Source organism: Pristis pectinata, chromosome 1 (genome assembly GCF_009764475.1).
Source record: "Pristis pectinata isolate sPriPec2 chromosome 1, sPriPec2.1.pri, whole genome shotgun sequence".
NCBI classification, from domain to species: domain Eukaryota; kingdom Metazoa; phylum Chordata; class Chondrichthyes; order Rhinopristiformes; family Pristidae; genus Pristis; species Pristis pectinata.
Window position 1 is genome coordinate 118,858,910 of NC_067405.1, and position 17,408 is coordinate 118,876,317.

At 38.6% G+C, this 17,408-nt stretch overlaps 1 protein-coding gene across 1 annotated transcript; it reads left to right on the plus strand.

Annotated features, from left to right (window-relative positions):
* The first annotated feature begins 224 nt into the window (after positions 1–224).
* xrcc3 (X-ray repair complementing defective repair in Chinese hamster cells 3) lies at positions 225–12,689 on the plus strand. Its single transcript, XM_052023036.1, has 7 exons — positions 225–601; positions 3,523–3,660; positions 4,822–5,034; positions 6,188–6,342; positions 7,628–7,840; positions 10,116–10,162; positions 11,560–12,689. The coding sequence occupies exons 1-7, from the start codon at positions 439–441 to the stop codon at positions 11,807–11,809; spliced, it is 1,179 nt and encodes a 392-aa protein (XP_051878996.1). The 5' UTR covers positions 225–438; the 3' UTR covers positions 11,810–12,689.
* Positions 12,690–17,408: the final 4,719 nt, after the last annotated feature.

A 17,408-nucleotide genomic window follows, 5' to 3' on the forward strand; every position in this document is an offset into this window, starting at 1 on the left:
TATTAGCCTATCAGATAAAGGTCTTTCTCACAGAACGTCTCTATGTTAACCAATTATCTGAGAGTAATCGCAATTCACCAATCACGTATCACCGTATCACCCAATCACCGACGGAACCCTTGCTGCTCAGCCAATCGTCCTGTGCCTCTCTTAGCCAATGATGGGCGGGGAGGGTCGAAACTCGGACAAATCCTGATTCACTAAACCCTGTGTGTTATAGAACCGCTCCTGCCACCACCCGTTTGTAAGGTGGAAAAAGAAAGCGTTAACAAAAAATATATATTATTTGCCATAACTATAATGCTGAAGTTCCGTTTTATTGTAACTATATAAAGATCGATCGGAGTGTGTGGCTCTGTTGTGAGTGTCGTGAACTTGACGGCTTTCGGTTGGGTCGGCTGCCACCCAGAGGCAGGGCGCAGAGTTGCCCGGTGACCCATGACCCGGGCGCGCGCTCTCGCCGTTAATGGGCGGAGTCAGGCGGCAGGCGGGGTGCGCGGTCTGCGGCCGGGCGCCGGGACCGGACCGGACCGGACCGACCCAGCAATGGACTGGGGGCAGCTGGATCTCAATCCCAAAGTCGTGGCCGCTGTTAGAAAGGGTGAGTTTTGTTCTTTAAAAAAAATGATGCTGCAAATCTGAGGGGAAAAGCAGGTTAAGTAATGGAGAGGAGGGGAGTATGAATGGGAAAGGATCGGTACCAGCGGGGAGATTGCAATAAGTGAAATTACAATTACAAACGCTCGACCAGCAGTCGATGGGGACTGTAGTACTGCACCACGATATTTTAATCTGTAAAGTTTTTAAGTGACATTAACGTGATACAATAAGGATGCACACATTTTTAAAAATAAAATTGATAATCAAAAGACTGCGGGTGCTAGTAGAGGTTTATAAAATGATAAGAGGCATAGCGCGGTAGGTAGTCTTTTTCCCCAGGGTGAAAATGCCAAATACCAGAGGGCACAGCTTTAAGGAGAGAGGGGGTAAATTTAAAGAAGGTTTGAGGGAAGATTTTTTTTACATGGAATGGTAGGTGTCTGGAACATGTTGCCAGGGGAAGTGGTGGAAACAGATGATAACAATGTTTAAGAGGCATTCAGATAGTCACATGAACAGGCAGAGAATGGAGGGATGTAGATCATGTGCAGTTTAGATTGACATCGTGGTCTGCACAGACATATGGGCTGAAGGGCTTTTTTCAGTGATGTGATTGTTTTTTTAAAATTCTGTTGCCCTAAATTTATGCCTTCCTGTTTTGGATATTCTTACCATGAAAAATTCCTTCTATCCTGTCTATGCCTCCTTATAATTTTGTACATCTCTATCAGGTCTCTTTCCCCCACCTTTTCTCCAGGCAAAACAAACACAGCCTCTCCAATCTCTCCGCATAACTAAATCCCTCCGTTCCCAGCAATAACCCGATTAATCTCATCTGCACTCTCTGCAGCACAACCACACCTTTACTAATTTGGTGACCAGAATTACGCACAATATTCCAAGTGCTGTCCAACCAGTGTTTTGTAAAGTAGCAACATGACCTCCCAACTCTCTTATTCTTTGCCCTGACTTATGAAGACAAGCATGCCATATGCCTTCACTGGCCTATCTGCATGCGTTGCCAGTTTTGGGGAACTATGGATTGAACCCAAGGTCCCACTCTTCATGAACATTCTTTAACACCCGACCATTTACTGTATACGGGCTACCCCCTTTGACTTCCCAAAATACATCTCCTCACATTTAGGATTAAATTCCGTCTGCCAATGTTCTGCCCAGCTTTCCATCTGATCTATATCCTGTTGCAGCCTTGGACAACCTTCCTCATAATGCTATGAACTTCTGTGTCATCTGCAAACTTGCCAATCAAACCTCTATCATTCCAAGTCGTTAATGTACATCACAAACAAGTGTCCCAGCACCAATTCCTGCAATAAACCTCTGGTCACAGACATACACTCAGAAAACACTCTTCCATGACTACCCTCTGCTTCCTGTCACCAAGCCAATATTGAACCCAATTAGCTAACTCTCTTTGGATCCCATGTGTCTTGATCTTCTGGACCAGCTGACCATGCAGGACTCTGTCAAATGCCTTACTTGAGTCCATATAGATAACATCTTCTGCCCTGCCTTTATCAGTCTTTTTAGTTATCTCCACAAAAAAACTCCACCAACATGATAAGAGATTTCCCCTGCACAAAGCCACGCTGACTATCCTGATTAGCCCTTGCCTTTCCAAATGTACATAAATCCTGTCCCTCAGGATTTTCTCCAATAATTTCCTGATGTAAGGCTCACTGGCCGTACCTGGTTTATCCTTGCTGCCCTTCTTAAATAAAGGAACAATTTTAGCTATCCTCCAGTCTTCTGGCGCCTCGCCTGTAGCTAACGAAGATACAAAAGTCTCTGTCAGGGCCCCAGCGCTCTCATTCTTGACTTGAATATGCACTTGATGTGCTGAAGCTTATAGGCTGCAGACCAGGAGCTGGGGAATAGGATTAGTCTAAATAGCTTTTTTTAAACTGGCATGGAAAATTCACTCTGTAAATTTCTAATTATGTGGCAAAATAATCTTTTAGAGAGTGCTGAATAATATACTTTAAAAGAACAGATTATGTGCCTGATTCATGGATAGGAATTCATTCAAAAATTGTGCTTGCCTCTAAAACTTTTTTATAAAAAGCACACCATCTCAGAATGTGTTTTCAACAGAATGTATGCATTTTTTAATATAAGTATATTTCCAATGTAGCCGATTTCAGATTAATGATGTTGATATGAAAACCATTACACCCTGTGAATACTTAGCTCACAAAAAGTGAAAGGTTGAAAAATTAATGTGCCAAATTTACTCATAATCTTGAGGACTATTCATGTTACTACAAGGTGCTGGCATAAACTGCAGGCATGTAGGCAGACATTCATATCACGCATTAGTTTAAATAGATGCATTTTTATTTTACTTAACAGGGCCTCGCTCCCAATGTTGCTGTTACCTCCAGAATGCTCCCCAAGGAAAATGTTAGGTTTGAAGGACTGTGGGACAAATGCTGCATTTATATGCATAGTTTTTCTTATATTTAGCGTAATTATTTTGCACCTCCAGTTCAGAATTCTGTATATGACCTCTGGACATGTTGATGGTGTGCTATGAAATAAATGTTTTGAAGTATTTTACTTCAACTGAATAAAAACACTACAGTGCACCCCTGTGTTAAGGCAGCTCGGGTAATGGAAATTCATCCTTGGGGAATTTGCAGATTGTTACAAAAAATCTGAGATACAGAATAAAAATTCACTCTTACAGAATTTGAGAGGAAAAAAATAACTAAACACAAAATGCAAAAGAAACAACAATTAGTAAAAAAAAAGTTGTCAAGGGTTCACATTATGGGAAATCATGATATGGACAGTTTTCTAGGAAAGCAACCCCTCTAATGGGTTCTACTGTAGATTTAATTTTGATTTTTAAACAGTGATAGTTTTGTCTAACTTATCATCATGTGATTTGCAATGCAGCAAACATCCATTCTATGAAAGAGATCTTGAGCTTGTCAGGACCAGATCTGCAGCGACTCACTAAACTGTCCAATCGTGATGTACAGTATTTGCATAAAACTGTTGCTGTGGCTATAAAGAGTGATTCAGTGGTAACAGGTAAGTAAAAAGTATGCCTCAAAATCTTTGAAGTATTAAATGAAATACTAATAAGACACTTTAATAGATGAACATAATACTTATTTGAAATGTCACAATTTTTAGTGATTTATTTTTATCTTGAACCACATAATTCATTTAAAACTGCTAAGTAACAATCTGTTTTAAAGTCTGGCTATCACTTTATAAATTTACCCTCGTACAGCCAGTGGCAAGAACTAAGCTTGGCTGGGAGGTATTGTTTATCTTATTGGAGATAAACAATGGAAGGAGATTTAAGACTTTAATGGTGCTAAAACAGTTGGATAGTATTTGTAAATAGAAATAGATTGTTATACTGAAACTAAATTAGAGGTAATTTACAGTAGCTAATTAATCTACCAACCAGTGTGTCTTTGAAATGTAGGAGGAGATCAGACATTTAGAAACTCAGGCTTTTGCGAGGAGAACATGCAAGCTCCGCAATACATCAGAAGTCAGGATCAAACCCAGGTCATTGGAACTGTGAGGCAACAACACTATGTGCTGTGCCACCATGCTGTCCTGTTTGGACACAGCCAGTGTATGTGAAATTGTACTCTGTAATGGTCAAACATGAGATGGGAAAATGAAAAGAAATGAGGGATAAAACATTAGAATTTGTTTTGTTACTAGTGAATTTGTGGAACAGACTCCCTGGAAAATTGTATCCATTAACTTCTTTAGAATTGAGGATTAGCAAAATACCAACAGGTGTGGACTGGAATAATTAAATACTCCACAGGAGACATTGGTCCCTGCGATTCTGGAATTGGGGGAAGAAATTGACCTGGAAGTTGGAAGCAGCAAACTGATGGAGATGTGAGGTAGGATAAAATATCATTAACCAGGCAATCCAGAGCCCATTGCATATCAGATGCATGCAACTTAGATGTTGTGGCTTTCTGATCTTCTCCAAGCAAATTATTTCCCCGAGTTAATTAATTTTTTCTTCAATGGAGGAATTGGGAGGCACAAAGGAAGAAATATTGCCTCGAGAGTTGATTCTCAGTCTTTCACACCTAGCCAATACACTGGGTATTTGGTTTTCTGCCTGTTATCTTGGCCAGGAAATAAATATGATGTAGGGAAATACAAGTAACAAGGAAATGTAACAACTGTTATGCATTGTTTATTCTCCAGCCCTTCAGATATACAATGGACAATGTCCTTTTCCAACTCAGAATCAAAGACTTAGCATGGGTTGCCCAGTACTGGACTTGCTACTAGGAGGTGGAATTCCATTAATGGGAATTACAGAAATTGTTGGAGAGAGTTCAGCAGGGAAGACTCAGATCTGCATGCAGCTCTGTCTGTCTGTCCAGTTCCCATGCAATTATGGTGGACAAGAATCAGGTAAACATTGTTTTAGAATGTGATTTATTCTAGTACAAGTTGGTTAAATGTGTTAAGCAAGGCAAAATAAGGTATATCTATTCTCGCTGGGAATGTGAAAGATACAAGGGGAAAACTCTTGGTTCAGGGTAAAAGAATTTTACTTTATACAATTGTTACAAAAGGATTTTGAGCTGAAATGTAACTTCCACAGATGCTTCCTTATTTTGCTGAGTGTTTCCAGCATTTATTTTTGTTACTTTATAGATCTGTTATAATTGCTTTATTAGATCTTCACAATGTACAACGAATTGTTTATGAAGTTGTTCCTAGAGTTATCTAGTCATTGTCTAATCTCTATCTCATTTATAATGGAGTGATTGTGGTATAACTCTCATGTGGTGTAAATTTATCTTGCTCTAAAAGATAGGATCTTGATCTAAAATACCCTTTTGTAGACTGAGTTCAAAGGCATTCATTTGTAAAGAAAATACATGATTAATAATAAGAAGGAAGATTTTGTGATCTGCAGTGTTGTCTTCGCATCGTTAGAAGTAACACATGTGAAAAAGAACGTTAGCTAAGTCAGGCCCCTAAACTTAGCCAGAACAATCAGGTTGATTAATCTTTTTAAAGACTACGCTTACAAGACAAGCAGCATACCTAAATAACTAAAATGTTTCCAGACACTTTAAAAAAAAATTAAATTAACAAGCCAATTAATAACAAATCTTTTAAAGTAACCCAATTCTTGCCCAAGGCTTATACAGTTCTTACCTTCCATTCAGTTTGAGGAGGAAATTATTCTTGTGGCTCATTGAACATAGTGCAGAATTTTCCAGTGAATGCACTGTAAGTAAAGTATAGGGCATTTAGTCAAAGAATCTGCTCTTGTCCTGAACTCTTGACAAGTTTGGCATCAGAGTGCAGAATGCATTTAAACAATTATTATCAGTGCAAAGCTCGAGCACTATAAAGCACAGGAATAGAAAATGATTGTGCTACTTTACATTTTTTAATTCAATTGATTTGATCAAACATTGTAAATTCTGCATTTCTATATCTGAATATAAAGTTAAAATTTTCAATTTTTGTTTGTTTTCTCCAGTTTTTGCTTTTTCGTGTTATTGGGGAATCTTTAACCTCAACTCTTTTGAACCTCTTATCCTTCTAGGAGCTGTGTATATTTGTACAGAGGATACTTTTCCAAATAAACGTTTGCAGCAATTGATTGCCTTTCAGCCCATGTTAAGAGCTGATGTACCTGCTGACATTGTCAACAATATTAAGTTTGCTAACAACATCTTTATTGAACATGTTGCAGATGTGGTAAGTCCAATGTGAACAAGTGATTTCTGTTATACCTTCCATGCATATGACAAACAATATTTGGACATATATGATATGCTAGTTGTTAGTGCTTAAAAAAATAGGTTTTTAGTTAAAATTCTGTACTGAGTTCATGAATTGAAAAATTACATAATAAAGGAGTAGTTCATTAGAAATAAATAGTTTGGCTCTTAAAGTTGATTTTTTTGTGTGGGGGGGGAATACAAAACAAATTCACAAGTTTGTTTACTCTGTAAACATTTAGAATGTCAATTAACTTAAACCAAGCCTATATTAATCTTCAAGTTGACTCAACTGAAATATTTGAGCTGCTCCTTTGCTAATTCTTCTCGAGAGGCTTGTGATTCAATCTCGCTTAAACATATCTGCCTTGAAGTGAATAATCCAGCTCCTGCAACAGTCTTGGGTTTTCCCTCATCAAGAACTATCCCTGTTTACTGAGAAAAGTATAGATATTTTAACCAGTGAGATTCTGGATTTACCTAGTAGAATTTGCAGTTATTTGAATTTTATTTAATTCCATTATAATCTTTTTAGTGTGTGTATATTAAGATCAATATTATTATATTACTTGCCAAGGTCCCCACGTTGCCTGGATTTACTATAATTTGCAACTTCCATAAATCTGGACTTAATGGAGAAGTGCTGGTACTTTTGTGTTAATACCTGGACATTTGGGATTTCTATACATGCATAGTCCTGAACCTCTTGGCAGCCACTTTCTGGCACTTCCATTGGAGATTTGACAACTTTGATAGGTGGCTGAGCCAGGATCAGCTGTCCATTGCCTTTCTCCCCCATTACTTATGGCTGGGCTTGTTCTCATGTTTATTACATTGAGTGCCTATAGTTTGCAAGAGGTCCTATCTTTATAAATGGCCTCAAAAATGAGGATATTGGATTCAATCAGGAAGTTCCCACTGGAAAATATGTATTAACTAATATGCAGTCAAGTTAAGCCAGATGAGCGCAGGGAGTTCACTGCTGACCAGAACAATTGGCCCCTGGAATATAATTGAAGTCTCAATGTTTTGTCATCACTGAATAACATTTTTATTTGTCAAAATGTTCATTAGTTTGTATTGGAGTGGTCAAAGGTGGTGATAGTGAAGTGTGTAAAGATTTGGCACCTTGTAGGAAATCTCATGTTAAAAGTGTAATTATGAATGATTAATTTTTCATGTACACTAAGTACTAACACTTATTCAAGCATCATTGATTTAGAGATAATTAAATGTCTGCATCTTTTTTTTTGGCTTGATAGGAATCATTCAATCATTGTCTTAGTAAAAGATTACCAATATTGCTGTCACGTGGCTTGATACGTCTGGTGGTAGTCGATTCGATTGCAGCTTTATTCAGATGTGAATTTGGAGCCACTGATTCCATTGCAAAAGCCAAATGTCTTCAGAAGTTTGGTGCCATGCTCCACCATCTCAGCCACAGATTTAGTAGCCCCATCATCTGTGTCAACCAGGTATGGCTTTCCAAATTAACACAATGTGTTGTTCTTTGAACACTTAGCTACATATTTTGGAATTTTTACCCACTGTAAAGATTTAGTCTACATTGCCTAGAATGACAAAAGCAATGGATACATAGGTTTACCACCACCTCCAAGTTCTCCTAATTGTGTATTACTCTGACTCATTTACTTACTGCTGCTTGATTTGGAACTCCCTCACTCACATCATTGTAGAAGCACCTTCCTTGGACAGACTGCAGCAGTTCACAAACAGTCCTGGAACAATCAATGCCCGTCTTGCCAGTACTTCCCATGTTTCACATTTAAAAAGCGAAAACCCAAATGCACAAAGCAATAAATTATTTGTTGATGCACAGCAGATATTTTATGAAGAATATGTTCTAGTATTCTGAAATTTATCATTTTCAGACAAAATGGTTGTAATAAAACATACATTAAATTACTATTATTAGTCTATAGCCAGTGTTGAAACTAAGTGTATTTCCAATAATTAAAAGATTTCGAATGGCTATGAAGTTATTGTGTACCATAAATCCATCACAAAAGATTAACTTAATGTTTATCATTTGATGCCATGATATTTTGAAGCCAGTAATTTTGGGTCAAGAAAATGAAGCATGAAAGAATAAAAAGTCCATTCTTCACCTTATCCAGTGGAATTGCTGAGCACGGTTCATGTTTCCTCTAAAAGAGTAGGGGTGTTGCTTTCTCATTTTACAGGTTGTTTCTGACAGTTCTGTTGCTATCAGTCATTATCCTGTAAACGGTATATCGTATATAAAAATGTATCTTTTAAATTTGCAGATGATACCAAATTATAATAAGGACTGCAACAAATTATAGAAGGCCATTAGTAAACTTGGAGAATGGGTAAATGACTAACAAATAAAGTTCAATACAGATTGCTGGGAAGAACAGGGAGGTCACTTTATTACTTCAAAGTGTGGATCTAAGTGGGATAGAGGAATAAAGGGATCTTGGAGTACAAACACATCAATCGCTAAAAGTTGCACTACAGATCACCAAAGCGATTTTTCTTTCAGGAAAAGAAAACATTACTAAGGGGATAGAATTGGAAAGTTACATATGAAACTTTTGTAAGATCACACTTTGAGTACTATGTACAGTTCTGCTTGCCATATCGCAAAAAGAGCCACAGGATAGTATGTCGAGAACTATAATTTTGATACCAGATTTGTTCCATGCGAAGCAGGGAGGGTGCAGGTGAGGTGGAAGAGATATGCATTTGAGAGAAGGCTGGACAGGCATAAAAGGGAGGGGGGAATACAGAGTAAAGCTGATGGATTTCAGTGAGGAAAGATTGGAGGGGGGCCCAGTAGAGTATAAATATCAGCATCAAATGGCCTGCTTCTCTGCTATTCATATTATGTAACTGAATTTTATTGTTTATTGTTATGGGAATTGATTACAAAAGTGGGGAGGTTTTGCTTCACTTATATAGTGCATTGGTGAGCCCAATTCTGGAGGACTATATTGCTCTTTCCCTATTAAGGTAGGATATTAATGCATTATAAGCAGTTCAAAGAAGGTTTGTTAGACTAACGAGTGGTATTAGTGGCACGGTAGTAAGTACTGCTGCCTCACAGCTCCAGGGACCTGGATTTGATCCTGACCTCGGGTGGTATCTGGGCAGAGTTTGCACGTTCTCTCCATGACCACGTGGATTTCTTCCCACATCCCAAAGATGTGCATGTACCCTAATTGGATCCTGTAAATTACACCTTGGTGTGAGCTAATGGCAAAAAGAATCAAAAGGAATCGCTGCACGTGTGAGAGAGAATAATTTATAGGAATACAGAGAAATAAGGAGAAGGGAAATGTTCCTCTGGGAGCAGCATGGACCTGATGTGCTAAATAATGGCCTCCAGTGTCATTATGTGTCTATGAGGAAAAGTTGGATAGGCTAAACTAGGATTTACTGTAGTTTAGAAGGATGCGAGGTAACAACTGAGGTCACTGTTTGAAAATAAGGTGTCGGAAGAAGTGGAATTTTTTCCTGAGTGAGGAAGCAGAGGTAGATAGATGCGTGATGAACTAGGTGGTGAAATGTTCCCATGGGTGGACAGGAATGTGGAGGTTACAATTAGATCCACTGTTAAATAGTGGAGCAGGCTTGAAGGGCTAAGTGGTCTCCTACTGCTCCTAGTTTGTGCGTTCATAATCCTAATATACAGAACATGTATATATAAACCAGAGACAAGTGATTTAACAGAAACTAAAGTGTTTTCCTGCTCTTCTTTTGCAGGTAGCAGATGCAGTAAGTGATTCGCATTGGGCTCAGAATCAATTAGGGCAAGTATAATTTACTTTGCCTACTCATTTGCATGTTAAATTAATTATGTTGTGCCACGAAAATTAACCATAAGGGTCCAAATGGAATAGAGATGATAACGCAAGTAGGTTTACAGATTTGCAAATCATTTAAAGGTAGTGATACAAATTACCAAATAATGGAATAAAAACAAAATGCTGGAAATCCTCAGTAGGTCAGGTAGCATCTGTGGAAAGAGAAACAGTTAAACATTTCCGGTTGAGAGCCTTCATCAGAACAAAATATTGCAGTTCCATTTCTGAAGGAATAGAATTCAAAATAGAGGATGTGTTAAATTTCTGTAAAGCCTTGGTTAGACCATAGATTTTGATGAGTTCTTTTACAAAATGGTAAGTATTGGACAAACTGCAAGAAAAATTTACAATGATATCAAAAGGAGTAGAAAAGAACCGTTAGGTAGGTCAAACAGTTGGGTCTCTTTGAAAGAAAAGCCCTAATGGTGATCCAACAGTTTTAGAAATTTGAAGGGATTCAATAGAATGGAAAAAGTAATTCTATAACAGAGGGAACCAAAAACCAGTCGTCATAAGTATGAGTTGCTAATAAATCCAACATGCAAAATTACAAACTGTATTTCAGTAATAAGAATGAGGAACTTGTTACCACATGGACTGTCGACACAAATGCATTTAGGGGCAAATTTAAGTGCAAGAAGAAGAAAGATGATGAGAGTAGGATGTTTGGAGCACAAAGATAATCACCATTTACCTGTTGGAGCAAGGAGCTTATTTCTGTGAAAATAAAATTCTTAAATGTCTAATGCTAGATCTCATTATTAAAGTTGGCCAATTGCGGTAATTAATAGTTGGTATTTCTTTAAATTCTACCAAAAAATGGCTCTCTAAATTGCAATTACTTGTGTACCCTATATTTTTTTTTGTAATTTGGAACAGTTGTATTTAATTGAAATAGCGTTAGCTGCAAACTGTGCTATGGAATGAGACAACAGCTAATTAACAAAGGACAAAAACTTGTATTTATATTGCACCTTTACTAAAACATAGCATTTTCATGAAGCACACTGCAATGAAAGCAAATTAACAATCCCCAAGATACTGGGATAGTGACCAAACTCTTGCTCAGCTAGGATGTATGCAACATCTTAAAGAAGAACAGATATATGGAGGCTTGGGAGGAATTTCAGGGCTGAAAGCATAATTGCCAGGGGTGCAATGATTAAAATGAGAAGTGCATTAGAGGACAGAACTGGAGGAGCAGAGTTTTTGGCAAGTATATTACCATAATGCTTATATGAACAGCTTATGCAGATTGTTGCATAGAATTCTTTGAAAGAACTATGATTTTACAAGCGTGGTGGTATTGTATTTCAAATTTGTGGTATCCTATTGTTTTCCAGCATGTCAGAGAGAAGAGTATTGCCAGCTCTAGGTCTGACCTGGTCAAATCAACTCTTGATGAGGCTAATGGTTAGTCGAACACATATCTGCATAGAAAGCAAGCTTCCTGATGGCAAAGTTTGTTCATCAAATACTGGGACAGTTCTACGAAGAATGGAAATTATTTTTGCCCCTCATCTTCCCCAATCATTCTGCAACTACATAATCAGCAAAGAAGGTGTAAGGGGAATGAAAGGAACAGAAGTATAACCAAGGTTTAATCTACCTTTTTCCTTCCCCTGCAATATTTTTCTCTAACTAGGTTTCCAATAGAGTTAACTCCATCACCAACTTCCATCCATATCAGGATGGTTTAATATTTCAACATAATTTTTAATCATTTGAAGTGACTTTATTAACACAATTATTAATGCTTTCATTATCCACAGCAGTTGTATTTGTGGTCCTTGCCTTTCTTCTTCAAAAATCACTTTTCAGAAAGCTGGCTGGTCCAGCCATCCTCAATTCATTTGGCTTATTTGATTGACTGTTTTCAAAATAACTCACAGCTTTAATCAATTTAATTTGGCAGCCTGAGGCAGTCACAACTTGCAACTTCAGTACATTTTGTTTTATCATTCTGCAATTTAAACTTTTACCTGGAGTAAAGTAGTGAGCAGATTTTATCAAAGATCTTTTGAATATTTGTCAAATTTTTGCTGACTTCATTAAGGTTGTGTACATCAACGATCTGTAGTTTATAGTATTCAGAATTTTTATTAATACTATACTGTTGGATACTAGTGTAAAAACACAAGATATTCAACTGAAATGTCTTCAACAAAATTTCATGATTGAGAGCTTAAATCAAGAATCCTTTTTTTTAAGACTAATGACAAACAATTCCTGTAGTTCAACTGTGGCTATGAATCACAGCCTGTTAATTGCCGACTGTTCTAATTATCATTCTTCTGTGGCTGCTGGATAGCAAGAAGATTGATGGTTTGCATGAAATAAGTTCAAATTGACAAGTGTTCCTAATTATTAAAAATGTAACAGTTTTGCAATTTACAAGCCTCTGGTTCACTTAGAAAACTGATTTCTACATTATAAATTGTGACTTCATAATAAAAGATTTTTTACTATGATCATTTTAAGTGGTTTTTGTATGGCGGAGAACCTTCAATTAATCAACATCATTGAGTGAAAGCAGAAAATACTGCAAGGAACGGTGAAGGGGCTGTTGTACTGTATTTATGGACACCCAAAATGCTAAAAGGAATGAAAAGAGCAAATATGTAGGCAAATTTGAGGTGAGAAGAAAGCAAGTTGGTTGAAGTGAATTTCAACTAACTCGAGTTTGAAAGAATTCATGTTAGATGTGGAGAGGGGGGCAGAATTCTTAAAGCATAGTCAGGAGAATTTTTTTTAAGTCAGCATGCAGCAAACACTAGGGGGGGGCAATTTTTGGACAAATATGTACTTGATGATTGGCATGGTCATGGTGGGCTGAAGGGCTATTTCTGTGCTGTTTGACTCTGACAATAGCTGAATAAAGAATTCTGGAAAAACCCAGCAGGTCGCACAAGCATGTGTTCTGTTCCTCACACTTATGCACTCTTCGCCTCTCCTCCCACCCACAGCAAAGATAGAGTTCCCCTTCCACTTAACCAACCTCCACATTCAATAGATCATCCTACATAATTTTAAGTGAGATAGTGTATATGTTCCCTTCCATTCACCATTTGGCATTCCAGAGACTGGTTCTTGTTTCCATCTCACCAACACCTAACCCTCTTCTCACAGCATCTTCCATACTAAACTGTCTTTAGCCTCTTCTACTGTTCTAACAAAGCCCAAAGTAAGCTTGAGCAAGAGAAGTTGATTTCAACAAATCTGAGTTTGCCTAGGGAAGAATCAATGTTCGATGTGGAAAGCGTGTGCGGAATTCCTCAAATGAATCAGGAGAATTTTTTTTTAGTGAGTATGCAGCAAACAAGAGTTGGTAGTTCTGTATAGATGGGTACTTGATGATTAACATCTTCCATCTCAACACATAATATTAAAGCCAACAAATTCACATAACCAGCCTTTCCAATTATGATGGAGAGTCTTTCACCCATAAGGTTAACTCAGTTCTCTCCTCTCTCCACAGATGGTGGTTGAACTGCTTGGCATTTCCAGAATTCTCTTATTTTAGATTTCCAGCAACTGCTGTGTTCTATATTTCACAGTTGCAACATTATTTTGCTCTTCTCTTGCCTCTGTTCTCATTCTCCTCCAGACAGATCATTTGCAATTAACCAGCCTTCAACACCCTGTCAACACCATCTGCACTGTCAAGTCTTTCTTAGTTCCCACCCTATTGCCAGCATTTACGTTGTTCTCTCCACTTCTCTGCAATACAAACCATTGTTGTTTCCTAACTCTTGAGTTCTGAAAGATCATCAATCCAAAATGTTAACTTTGTTTCTCTCTATACAGATGCAGTGTGTTCAAAACTTTTTTATTTCAGATTTCCAGCATCAGATTTTTTTTTATTATCAAATGAACACTTTTACTAAAAAGAAAATATGATTTAAATTATTTTCTCTTTCACTTTATGGATCCTATAGCTTTGGTTAAATACAAACCCTATACTACTTTAAGCCATAAATATCTTTCTGCTCCTGATTAACTGTTGAACTTCTTAAACTTCAGACAGATTAACATGAAAGTATTCTACAGGACAATGATACCATATTACAATTTAATTCCTGAACAGTATGGGGTTCAACTGAACAATTCCAAGTGTTATTCATGATTTTATTAAGATTCTGTACTGAAGACTTTTCTTCAAGGAGACTTTGAGCGCATCCATGAAGCTTTTCCTCATCCACCTTCTAATCTCTTCCCATGACAAAGCTCTGATCTCACTATCCTCCAAGTCCTTCTTGGTGAATACAGATGCAAAGTATTCATTTAGTACTACAGCTACTCCCCTAGCTCCAGGCATAAATTACCTCCTTTGTCCTTGAGTGGTACTACACTATCTCCAGCTACCCTCTTGTTTTTAATATATGTATAAAATTCTCCTTGCAATGAAATAAATAGACCAGCCCATCAGTCCCACCCTGTTCATTAACCTGGCCCTACCTGTCCTTCCTTTCAGATTTACTTGACCGATCCTGTACCTTTCCCTCAATCCCTGCACTTGCTGACCTACACTTCTGGTTTCCACCACCACCACCACCACCACCCACCCACACCACCCCCGCCACACTGGTTTAAACTCTTCCCAAACAGCACTAGCAAACCTCCCTGCAAGGATATTGGTGCCCATCAAGTCAGGTCCTTCTTGTCCATGTCCCACCAGCCCTGGTAGAGAGCCCAATGATCCATGTACCTGAAGTCCTCCGTCCTGCATCAGCCCCTTAATCACACATTCAACTCTACTATCCTCTTATTTCTGGCCTTGCTGGCACATGGCACTGAAGTAATCCTGAGATTATAACCCTAGAGTTCCTGTGTTTTTTTAAACTTTTGACTCAACTCCCTGAATTCTCTTTGCAGGATCTCATCTCTCTTCCTGTCCATGTCATTATGGACCACAATCTCTGGTTACTCATCCTCCCCTTTAAGAAGGTTCATATGAACAACTTCTTCCCTCTCCTTCAGCCAGAGTTACGATAGAATTCTCCAGTCCTCAATTTCCACCACGCCAGCCTCTGCACTCATGGAGTCAGAGAGAGGTGCAGCATGAAAACAGGCCCTTAGGCCCACTGAGTCCGTGCCAAATTACACTGATCTTACAGGAATCTCATTTTTCCTTCACTCCACATTTTCATCAACTCCCCCAAGATTCTACAACTCACCGACACAATTTTCAGTGGCTACTAACTGGTATGTCTTTAGATGAGGGACAAAACCAAGGCACCCAGAGGAAACCCATGCAGTCAAAGGGGGAGAGTGCAAATTCCATGCAGATGGCACCCAAGTCTATGGGTGCTGGAGTCAATGACTTTACTAGTTGGGCCACCTGTGCCCCCCTCCCCTTTATGAAAACAGAACCAAAGTGTTTGTTCAATTGGTTTGCTGATTCTTTGTTTCCCATTTTACCCTTTCTGACTGACTAGTCTACCTGTTGACATATCTATGGAGGCTTAAATGGTCAGTTTTGTGTTCCCTGCAAGCTTACCATGAAACTCTACTTTCCTTTTTTTGATTAGTAACTTGCTCCCCCTTTGCTGAGTTCCAAACAGTTCCCAGTCTGCAGGTTTGCTGCTTTTTTTGGGCCAATTTGTATGTCACCTCCTTGGATCTAATGCCATTTCCATGGTTCAGCCATCCTTTCTGCTTTATTGTTGTGCCTGACAGGAATGGACAATTGCTCAGTTCATCCAAGGGCTTTTTAAGCACTTGTCACTGCTGATCTACCACCAACCCCATATGTAACATTGCACAATCTATCTTGGCCAACTATAGCTTCCTTTATTTAGATTCAGGACCCTAATCTCAATCCAATTATGTCACTTTCTGTCTTAATAATATATTCTACCGTATTGCGATTGCTTCTCCTCAAGGGACATTGTACGACATGATTGCTAATTATCTTTTCTCATTACACAATACCCAATCTAGGATGGCCTGCTCTCTCGTTGGTTCCTTGGCATACTGATTCAGAAAATCATCCAGGAATTCCTCCTCCCAGTATTGTATAATATTGATTCTACAGAAAGGGAATAACCAGGAGATGAATTAACAAGGTACTTTGCATTAGTCTTCCAACATCCCAGAACTAACTGGAGTTGGCTATGACAGATTGTGAAATTTATGGGGTTGAGGGTGGATTGACAATGGCAAGTGTCACTTGAGTGGTGGTCCTGAGCCAAGTGTTGGAACAGTGGCTGACAATGTTCTGATCCCAATGGACTCCATTCTAAAAGTGGCCAGTGGAATAGTTAAGAGAACATCGAACAGTATAGGAACAGGGCCTTCAGCCCACCGTGTCCGTGCCGACCATGATGCCAGTCTAACTAATCCCACCCGACTGCACATGGTCCATATCCCTCAATTCCCTGCTTACTTGTGTATCTGTCTAAATGCCTCTTAAACATTGATATTGTATCTGTTTCCACCACTCACCTGGCAGCGTGTTCCAGGCACCTACCACTGTCTGTGTAAATAAAAATCTTTCTCACACATGTCATTTAAACTTTCCCCCTCACCTTAAACCAATGCTCTCTAGTATTTGACATTTCCATCCTGGGAAACAGAATGACTATCTATCCCTCTCATAATTTCATATACATCAGGTGGCATCTTAGCCTCTGATGCTCCAGAGAAAGCAATCCAAATTTGTTCAACTTCTCATAGCTCATACCCTCCAATCCAGGCAATATCCTGGTAAACCTCTTCTGCACCCTCTCCAAAGTCTCCATATCCTTCCTATAGTGTGGTGACCAGAACTGCAGACAAAACTCTAAATGTGGCTAAACCAAAATTTTATACAGCTGCAACATGACTTGCCAACTTTTAGATTCAATGCCCTGAATGATGAAGGCAAGCAAGCCGTACACCTTCTTTTCCACCCTATCCATTTGTGTTGCCACTTTCAGGGAGCTATTGAATTGCACCCCAAGATCCCTCTGTGCATTGGTGCTCCTAAGGGTCCTGCCATTTGCGTATATTTTCCTCTTGCATTTGAGCTCCCAAAATGCATCACCTCACACTTGCCTGGATTCCATCTGCCATTTTTCTGTCCATATTTCCAACCGATCTACATTCTGCTGTATCCTTTGACAACCTTCCTCACTATCCACAGCTCCTCCAATTTTTGTGTCATCTGCCAATTTACTAATCAGACCACCTATATTTTTGTCCACATCAT